At 64.8% G+C, this 9,750-nt stretch overlaps 1 protein-coding gene across 1 annotated transcript; it reads left to right on the top strand.

The window, feature by feature from the left end:
• The first annotated feature begins 603 nt into the window (after positions 1–603).
• On the top strand, positions 604–9,163 carry NTRK1 (neurotrophic receptor tyrosine kinase 1). Its single transcript, XM_053966924.1, has 17 exons — positions 604–797; positions 2,495–2,569; positions 2,740–2,811; positions 3,286–3,354; positions 3,637–3,791; positions 3,905–4,065; positions 4,215–4,341; positions 4,422–4,751; positions 4,968–4,985; positions 5,134–5,192; positions 5,441–5,543; positions 5,886–6,032; positions 6,123–6,253; positions 6,343–6,515; positions 8,091–8,331; positions 8,718–8,876; positions 8,978–9,163. Exons 1-17 carry the CDS (start codon positions 604–606, stop codon positions 9,161–9,163), a joined length of 2,400 nt encoding a protein of 799 aa, XP_053822899.1.
• The last annotated feature ends 587 nt before the right edge of the window (positions 9,164–9,750 follow it).

Here is a 9,750-nt window from a genome sequence, read left to right on the forward strand (position 1 = left end):
GCCCCGACACAACGGGGTGCTGGGGAGCAGCTTGATCCGGGAGAGGCCACCACGCCTCGAGATTTGGGGGCACCGTCGGCGCGGGTGACAGCCTGGGGGCCTGTAGGTGGCCCCCGGGATGGTGATAAGCCCTGTCCCTTACACTGCAGCCCGCTGCGAGCCAGGTTCTGGAGCGGGTGTGGCGCCCGTGTGTACATGCGTGTGCACGGGCGTGCCCCAGGAATTTTGGGGGTTCCAGTGGTGGGATGGACCCACTTGGTGGGGCTGGGGGTGCAGGTGTAGGGTTGCCAGCCTGAAGGGAGCGTGGCGGCAGGGCACGGGCAGGGCACAGACGGGCTCCGTGGTCGGTGCCCGTGTGCGGACTCCCCCCTCCCTCGGGTCGGAGTCTTCCCGGTGCCGGTGAATCACGGCCGAGGGTGTCTCGGGCCGGGGCGGGGGCGGTGCCGGGGCGGGGGGAGCCGCCGGCCCCTCCCGGGAGGCCGGTCCGTGCGTTGCTTTTAAGCCCCGCACGGCCCCGTGCTCGGGCTGCCGGGCAAGTGCGAGGGAGGGCGGCACCGGAGCAGCGGCACCGGCACCGGGACCAGCCCCGGGACCGGCCCCGCGATGCCGCCGCTGCCCGCCTGGCTCTGCCTGGCCGCGCTGCTCCTGCCCCTGTCCCTGTCCCTGCCAGCCCCGGGCGCTGCCGGTGCCTGCCCCCGGCCCTGCCGCTGCCCCGGGGCCGGGATTTTGCTCTGCCGGGAGCCCGACACCGTGGGCAGCCTGGCCCCGCTGCTGGGAAGCGGCAGCTTCACCGACGTGTGAGTGGGGCCGGGGGCGATGGGGCCGGGGGTCGGGGTGGTGGAGCTCAGACACCGGGCAGAGGCACCGGGAGCGATGGGACAGCGCGGCGGAGCTGGGGGTGACGGGGCTGGGGGGACAGAGCTCGGGGAGCAGGCAGAGGAGCTGGGGGTGATGGGGCAGGGGGGGACAGAGCTCGGGGAGCAGCCAGAGGAGCTGGGGGTGATGGGGCAGGGGGGGACAGAGCTCGGGGAGCAGGCAGAGGAGCTGGGGGTGACGGGGCTGGGGGATGCAGTGCTGGGGCTGGTGCAGCGATGGAGCTGGCGGTGACAGAGCTCGGGGACGGAGATGATGGGGAGTGACGGATTTTGGGGACCAGGCAGAGGGGCTGGGAGCGATGGGGCTGGTGATGGTTGTGGCTGGGGGCAGCAGAGCTGACGGACCGGGCAGTGATGGGGATGAGCTCGGGGACAGGATGGCTGGGCTGGAGCAGGGATCGCTGGCTGGGCTGGGATCGCTGCGGGGAGAGCGCCTGCTTGCTGGGAGGCACTGGCGGCTGCAAAATGGGGTGGGGGGCTGCAGCATCCCCCCAGGGAGCAAGCGAGGGGCTGGGGGCAGCTCTTCACCCCCTCCTGCGGCGATGCCAACCGAGGCAAAACGCTGAGGGTGCAGCAGGGAGCCCGGGCAGGGAGCACCCATACCGAGCTGGGCAGGGCTGCGGGGAGCCGCTTGTCCCCATCCTGTTGGGGGTGTCGCTGTGCCCTGGGGCCTGTGGGTTGGCATGCTGGGGGGACACACCCCAAATTTGCTGCTTTGGGGCATCTACTCAGCTTCCACTCCTTCCCCTGCTGTAGGATGCGTGATGGGGAGACAAGGGCTGGAGCGAGCAGAGATAGGAGGGCGCTGGGGGGACGGGGTGCTGCAGGACACCAAAGTGCCCCAATTCTTGGGGTTTGCCCCCACCCCACAGCCCTGCCTGTGCCGCATTGCTGGGGTCTGGCTGCAGTGTCTCTGTGCCTCAGTTTCCCCACGTGCCAGGGGATGCTGCGCCACAGGCGCTGCCAGCTCTTTGTTCGCTGGCTGGTGGGGTGGGGTGGCTGGTGGTGGGGATGGTGCTCCCCGAGAGAACCCCAGCCATCCCACTGCCCCAGCGGCTCTCGTCCCATCCTCACCGGGGTCAGGGGGACCAAAACCCACTTGGTTTGTGGATCTGAACCCCCATTAACCAACCCCTGTGATCTGGGGCTCACAGCAGCCTGTGGGGTGGGGCAGGGAAAAACCCTGCACCTGCTCCCAAAGGGGCTCTTCTTCATCTCCTGCCTGAATAAAACGATGGGGGGACAGTGACAGCGGTGTCCCTGTCACAGTGCACGACACCCTGGGTGTGAGAAAAGGTGGGCACCCAAAGGGTGAGTGGGGCTGAGACCCAGCAAACTTATTCTGCGTGGACTCCCAGTGGTGGCTCAGCCCTGGCCCCACAGAGCTCGCACTGACCGGCGGCTCGGCACCATCGGGATCACCTGCTGCCATCTCCCCTTCTTCCCAGCTCGTCCCAGGGGAAACTGAGGCACAGTGGGGCAGCTCAGCTCCATCCTTGTTCCCATCCCTGGGGAGTGGGAGAGCTCTCATGGCCCTCATGCCCCACGCTTTGCCAACAGCCCCGGGCATGAGGGGTCCTGGGCTGCCACCCTGAGCCCTCCCCTCCTTTGCCCTGCAGCATCATTGAGAACCAGCCGGCGCTCACAACCTTGACCCGAGCTGACACCAGGATGCTGCGGCACCTCAGGAACCTGTGAGCACCCCGGGGGTGGGGTCCCTGCACAGGGAAATGGAGGGAGGGAAGGGCTGGTGGAGGGGGGAACCCCCAGAGCCCAATCCCACCGCGAGGAGTCACAGGGGCCGCTCCCAGCTCGGAGATTCAGGATGCAGAAGCGCAGGTGCTCAGCCCTTCCCTCCTTTCAGCACCATCTCCAGGACGGGGCTGCAGCACATCTCCCCCGACGCCTTCCAGGACACCCCCAGGCTGAGCCACGTGTGAGTCTCCCCTTCCCCACTTCGCTCCCTCTACAGCCTCCCCCCCGTTCGGGGATGAGCCCCCCCCGTGCCCCGGGGCGCTGGCCCCGGCGCAGGGTGGCCGGTCCCCGTGCCCGGGCGGGATCGATGGTGTCCCGCTGCCCACGGGCACATCAGCCCGGCCGGGGGGGCCACGCGGGGCTCTGCTGCTGAGTGGGAAACCATCGATCTGGGCAGGAGCGCGGGCAGCTGCCGGCCCCCCCCGGGAGCCCTGCGCTGCCCCGGTGCGGGAGGAGTCCCCCGAGAATGGGGGGGACCCTGTCCTGGGGTGCACGGGGCTCCCCCCCGAAGGCTGGTGGCACGCCTGGCAGAGCCGGTTTTGCTTGGTCACGGTGTGACAGCCCCGGTGCTGCCCCGTGCCACCACCAGACCCTCTGCGGATGTTGGGTGGGAGTTCGAGTGGGAAGGGGTGGCTGATGGGAGCTGTCCCAACAGGAATCTCTCCTCCAATGCACTGCAAAGCCTTTCCTGGAAAACCTTCTGGCATCTGCCCCTGCAAGAGCTGTGAGTGATGAGAGGGGGGGGGGAGGTGGGTGCAGAGTATCTCCCACTGGGGATGTACCCCTCAAGTGACACAGAGGCAGAGCTGGGGATGCAGTGAGATGGTGGCTCTCACATCCACGGCTGTGGGGACAGGGACGGGGGTGGCACATGGGGCATGTGTGACGCAAAGCTGGAGGCTGGGGGTGCCCGGGTGCAGCCTTGGCTGACTCTTCTGGGACATACACAAACGTGTGGTGCCTGGAGTCCTTTTGAGCCCGTGTTCTCTTCCCTGCTCCATCTCAGCATCTTGGTGGGAAATCCCTTCAACTGCTCCTGTGGCCTCCGCTGGCTGCAGCTGTGGCAGAACAGCAGCCGGGCCGAGCTGGGCAACCAGTCCCTGCGCTGCTGGGAGGGCAGCGTGCCGGTGCCCCTGGGCAGCCAGGTTCTCCACGCCTGTGGTACGTGGCTGGGGATGGGTTTGGCTCCTGCCTTTGTCCCTGTCCTGAGCCGTTTGGCTGGGGGATAGCAGGGACACAGGCACACGTGTGGCTCACCCTTGCTGCCCCTGCAGACCCCCCGATCGTCCGCATCGAGCCCCTCGAGGCGGTGCTGCGCCAAGGGGACAGTGCCAACCTCACCTGCCACATCAGTGCCAACCCTCCGGCCACCGCGGAGTGGGTGGTCCCCGAGGTGGTCCCCGAGGTGGGACCCGAGCTGCTCGCTGTCACCAAGGCAAGCTCAGCCTTCCAGGGGTATGGCCCCAGCAGCGCTGACCCCCCCCAGCATCCTCTCACTGGTGGGGTGGGCGTGGGGGGGATGCAGGAGCTGGCCAGGCTTGGGGGGGGTGGCATCTGCTCATCCCGTCCCGGTGTTCCCTGCAGCTCTCAGACTGGGAGATCGTCCTGGAGATCAACAACGTCTCGTCCCACCTCAACCACAAGGACTTGACGTGCCGGGCAGAGAACGCGGCGGGGCTGGCAGAGGACAGCGTGATGCTGAACGTCACCTGTGAGAAGCGCAGAAGGGGCTGGGCTGGGGGCTGGCCAGGGGGTCTGCCTCAGGAACCCAGCCAGCTCTGTCTCTCCCAGTTCCCCCCGTGATTCTGCTGCTAGACACAGCCATCCCCCGGCATTCCTGGTGCATCCCCTTCTCCGTGGATGCCAACCCCATCCCCAGCATCCACTGGCTCTTCAACGGCACGGCCCTGCTGGAGGGACTCTACATCCACACCCTCATCATGGAGTACGAGCACAACTCCACCGTCCTCCACGGCTGCCTCCAGCTCAACCGTCCCACCCACGTCAACAACGGCAACTACACGCTCGTGGTGCACAACGCCCTGGGCTCGGCCTCCCGCAGCGTCCAGGTGCGCTTCATGGACAATCCCTTCAGCTTCAGCCCTGAGGAGCCCATCCCCGGTAGGTGCCAGGTGGGGGCTGCCTGGGGTGCCCCCCGTCTTACAGAGGAGCTGTGCCACGCCTGGTGTGCACAAGGGGTTGTATTGGGCTCTGCCTGTTGTCTATACAAGCCCTGGTGTGCCTCAGTTTCCCCAGGGATGAGAGGGGGAAGGATGGGCTACTCCCACCTGAGGAATAACGCGTGTTTCTCTTTTCTCTCCCTTTGGGCTGCTCCAGTGTCTCTGTCCCCACTGGGTGAGTGGCCAGGATTGCTGCCCCGACCCCCCTAAACTGGGCATTCCACCCACCCCCCATGGCTGCTCCTGGGGTGTCCAGGTCCTTGCCAGGGCCACTTCGGGGGATGGGGACCCCACACTCACCCTACACCTTCTCCCTGCCCCAGGCACCAGGAACAGCTCGCTCGAGGGGCCTGTGGAGACAACAGATGAGCACAAGTTTGGGGTGAGGAGCCGCTCTGCAGTCTGGGACGGGGGGACCAGGACACCTGCGAGAGGGTGGGACAAATCCCATGGGGACTGAGTGGGACGTGGGCTATAGGATGGGGATGAAGGGCAGACTCTCAGTGCCTCTGTTTCCCCTGTGGCATCTCCTGGGGCTTGTAACCATCTCATGGGTTTGTTCCCATCCCATGGGCTGAGAAAAGGGACCTGGTGGGACCTGGGCCTGAGCCCTGGCCTCGCTGCCACCAGGTCTCGGTGGCCGTGGCGCTGGCTGTGTTCGCCTGCCTCTCCCTCTCTGTCATGCTCATCCTGCTCAACAAGTGCGGGCGCCGCTCCAAGTTTGGCATTAACCGTGAGTCCCCCCAGCCTGGTGACTCGACACGGGGGCTGTGACACGGGGACAGCCCGGTCCCCACGTCCCTGGGGCACCTGGGTTGGGTCACAGGTGTGGGAAGAGGGACTGTGGGTGGGGGGGACACCCGTGGAGAGGTGCTGGCTCCCCCGGGAGTGCGGGCAGCAGCTGCTAATTCACTCCTGGAATGGATTCAGCCTCTAAATGGTTTTGATCGGGCTGCCTGGCCCCCGGGGGCCGGACGAGCAGGGGGTTGCTCGGCAGAGCCTGGCACTGGCTGCACAGGCTGGGGGGGGGGGCTGCTGGGGGACCCCCTGACGGCCTTGTCCTTGTCCCCACAAGGCTCAGCGGTGCTGGCCCAAGAGGATGACCTGGCCATGTCCCTGCACTTCATGAACCTGGGCAGCAGCCCCCTCTCCTCGGCTGAGAGCAAGCTGGAGGGGCTGAAGAGCAACTTCATCGAGAACCCCCAGTATTTCTGCAACGCCTGTAAGGCTTGGGTTGGGGACTGTGGTCCCCGAGCACCCCCCCATGCTCACACCCGAGCCGGGGGGCGCTGACGGGTGGGGGTCCCCCCAGGCGTGCACCACGTGCAGCGGCGGGACATCGTGCTCAAGTGGGAGCTGGGCGAGGGCGCCTTCGGGAAGGTTTTCTTGGCCGAGTGCTACAACCTCCTCCCAGAGCAGGAGAAGATGCTGGTGGCTGTGAAGGTGAGGAGGGGGCCCAGTGTGGGGGTGAGGGGGCCCAGTGTGGGGGTGAGGGGGCCCGCGGGGGTGTCACTGATGCCGTGTCCCGGCAGGCGCTGAAGGAGGTGACAGAAAGCGCCCGCCTTGATTTCCAACGCGAAGCCGAGCTGCTGACGGTGCTGCAGCACGAGCACATCGTCAAGTTCTATGGCGTGTGCACGGAGGGCGAGCCCCTCATCATGGTCTTCGAGTACATGAAACACGGCGACCTCAACCGCTTCCTCAGGTGGGACGGGGGGGGACAGGAGCCCCCCATCTGCCTCTCCATCAGCGCAGCCAGCCTGCTCCCTGCTAATGCAGCCCTCCTTGCAATATTGATTAGATTAGCTGTCTGAGAGGCTTAAATAGAGAGAGATTGGCCATCAGCTGGAATAAGCAGAGACTTTTCGATTGCCCCCCCAGGTATTGCTGCTAGACGGGGGGTGCTGCCAGAGGCATCGCTTTAGTGGCCGCGCGAGGAGCTCTGAGACGTGGCTTTTATGATTATTGTTATGGGAGTTGGCATTAATGGTTCTGCCGAGCAGAGCTCCCCCAGCCCCCGGCCACGGCCGCCCCGGCCGGGCTGTCAGCCGCGCTCGGCATCAAAGGCACCGCGGGGCTGCGGGCGGCCGGAGCCGCGCTGGCCCCCGGCCGGGCTCGCACGCCCCACTTCACACACATCGCTGCTTTCACACCCTCCCCACGCGCCCTGACACGCTGCCTTGCACCCCAACACCCTGCCTTGCACCCCGACCTGCTGCCTTCTGCAGGGGGATGGCTGCACCTGCGTGTGCACATGCGTGTGTGCCCTCCCATGTGTGTGCACACGCGTGTGTGCCCTCCCTCCGCATGCACAGGTGTGTGTGTGCCCTCCCATGTGTGTACACAGGTGTGTGTGCCACGCCCTGTGTGCACACCCACACACCTCTCCCCCGTGAGTGTGTAACTCCCCTGTGCGCACACCCGCATGTGAGCATCTTTCCCCACGTGCAAACCCTTTAGATTTACCCCTTTTCCCACGTGCAAACCCTTTAGATTTACCCCTTTTCCCACGTGCAAACCCTTTAGATTTGCACTTTTCCCCACGTGCAAACCCTTTAGATTTACCCCTTTCCCCACGTGCAAACCCTTTAGATTTACCCCTTTCCCCACGTGCAAACCCTTTAGATTTACCCCTTTCCCCACGTTCAAACCCTTTAGATTTACCCCCTTCCCCACGTTCAAAACCCTTTAGATTTGCACCTTTCCCCACGTTCAAACCCTTTAGATTTACTCCCTTCCCCACGTTCAAACCCCATAGATTTACCCCTTTCCCCACGTTCAAACCCTTTAGATTTACCCCTTTCCCCACGTTCAAACCCTTTAGATTTGCACCTTTCCCCACGTTCAAACCCTTTAGATTTACCCCTTTCCCCACGTTCAAACCCTTTAGATTTACCCCTTTCCCCATGTTCAAACCCTTTAGATTTACCCCTTTCCCCACGTGCAAACCCCATAGATTTACCCCTTTCCCCACGTGCAAACCCCATAGATTTACCCCTTTCTCCATGTTCAAACCCTTTAGATTTACCCCTTTCCCCATGTTCAAACCCTTTAGATTTACCCCTTTCCCCACGTGCAAACCCCATAGATTTACCCCTTTCCCCACGTTCAAACCCCATAGATTTACCCCTTTCCCCACGTGCAAACCCCATAGATTTACCCCTTTCCCCACGTGCAAACCCCATAGATTTACCCCTTTCCAGCGTCCAGCGAGCACAGCCTCCCCCTGCCCACCCTGTCCCCCCCGTCCTGCTCTCCAAGCAGCCGCTCTGGCCCGCAGGTCCCACGGCCCAGATGCCAGGATGCTGGAGCAGGGCCCGGGGCAGCCGCGGGGGCCGCTGGCGCTGGGCCACATGCTGCACATCGCCACGCAGATCGCCTCGGGCATGGTCTACCTCGCCTCCCTGCACTTCGTCCACCGCGACTTGGCCACCCGCAACTGCCTGGTGGGCCACGACCTGGTGGTGAAGATCGGCGATTTCGGCATGTCCCGGGACATCTACAGCACTGACTACTACCGGGTGAGCTGGTCCCTCTCTCCTCTCTGCTCTGGGACGGGCTGGGAGGCCACACTCAGTTTTCCCTCCTGGCTGCTGCCTCCCACTCCTTCTCCATCCCTATTTAACCACAGGATGGGTTGGGTTGGAAGGGATGTTTGGAAGGCGTCCAGCTCAACCTGCAGGGACGCTTTCCAATAGAACAGGTTGCTCGCTCCAAATCCTGACCTTGAGTATCTCCAGGGATGGGGCAGCCACAGCTTCTCTGGGCAACCCGTGCCAGGGCATCACCACCCTCAGAGTAAAAAATTCCTCCCTTACATCTAACCTGGGGCTTAATGAGCAGGGCCAGGGATGGGGGAAAGGACACAGGAGGGTCCCTGCCTTGCTGACAGCGCTGCTGTGGGCAGGTGGGGGGCAGGACCATGCTGCCCATCCGCTGGATGCCTCCTGAGAGCATCCTGTATCGTAAATTCACCACCGAGAGCGACATCTGGAGCTTCGGCGTGGTGCTCTGGGAGATCTTCACCTACGGGAAGCAGCCCTGGTACCAACTCTCCAACACCGAGGTGAGCGAGCCGGGGGAAGGAGGATGGTACCAGCCCCCCCCCCCCCCCCCCCGTGGGGGTACCCAGAGCGGGGGATCCCATCCCCATCCCTGTTCCTGCAGGCCATCGAATGCATCACGCAGGGGCGGGAGCTGGAGCGGCCCCGCACGTGTCCCTCCGAGGTCTATGCCATCATGCAGAGCTGCTGGCAGCGGGAGCCCCAGCAGCGCCAGCCCATCAAGGAGATCCACAGCCGCCTGCAGGCCCTCGTCAAGACACCCCCTGTCTATCTGGACATCCTGGGCTGAGTGGGGACCCCCCCCCGCCCCCACACACACCCAGCCTCTGCTCCCTGCTGCTCCCCTGCCCGCCCTGCTGCCCAGGGGCACGGCTTTGCCCCACGCAGCCCTGGACTGATGCCCCGAGGCGGCAGAAGCCTGAAACCTTATTTATAGTGCAAAATGCCTGCCCACTCCCGGGGAGGGGGGAGCTGGAGGGCTGGGCTGGGGGACCCCCAGGGCTGTGGCCCCCTTGTCTGGCTCCTTGGCATTCCCACAGTGCCAGGATGGAGGCTCTCGGCTGATGTGGGTTGGCTCGGGGGGGGCAGAGCTGGGAGACCCCAGCACGGGGTCGGTGCCGGTGCAGGAGCTGGGGGGGCTCAGCTCTCCCGGGGAGTTGGGATTGCCCCACGCTCGCCCGCTCTGCAGCAAAACCAGTCAATAATAAACTGTGTCTCCCCCGCACCGGCCCCTGCGTTCTCCGGGGCGTCAGCTGGGCAGGTGGGATGGGGGCATTTTGGGGAGAAAAAGGGGCTTTTCACATCAGGGAAGCTGCCCTGCCTGGGGGAGAGGAGCTGGAGGGGAGGTGCTGTGCCGGGGATCCTCCCAGCATGTGG

This window comes from Vidua chalybeata, chromosome 29, assembly GCF_026979565.1.
Source record: "Vidua chalybeata isolate OUT-0048 chromosome 29, bVidCha1 merged haplotype, whole genome shotgun sequence".
NCBI classification, from domain to species: Eukaryota; Metazoa; Chordata; class Aves; order Passeriformes; family Viduidae; genus Vidua; species Vidua chalybeata.

Excerpts from the sequence above, each read along its gene's own strand:
- NTRK1 (XM_053966924.1), top strand. The coding sequence starts at position 604 with ATGCCGCCGCTGCCCGCCTGGCTCTGCCTGGCCGCGCTGCTCCTGCCC. Across the intron at positions 5,193-5,440 it reads CAGATGAGCACAAGTTTGGG|GTCTCGGTGGCCGTGGCGCT; the intron begins GTGAGGAGCCGC and ends CGCTGCCACCAG. Across the intron at positions 6,033-6,122 it reads CCAGTATTTCTGCAACGCCT|GCGTGCACCACGTGCAGCGG; the intron begins GTAAGGCTTGGG and ends GGGTCCCCCCAG.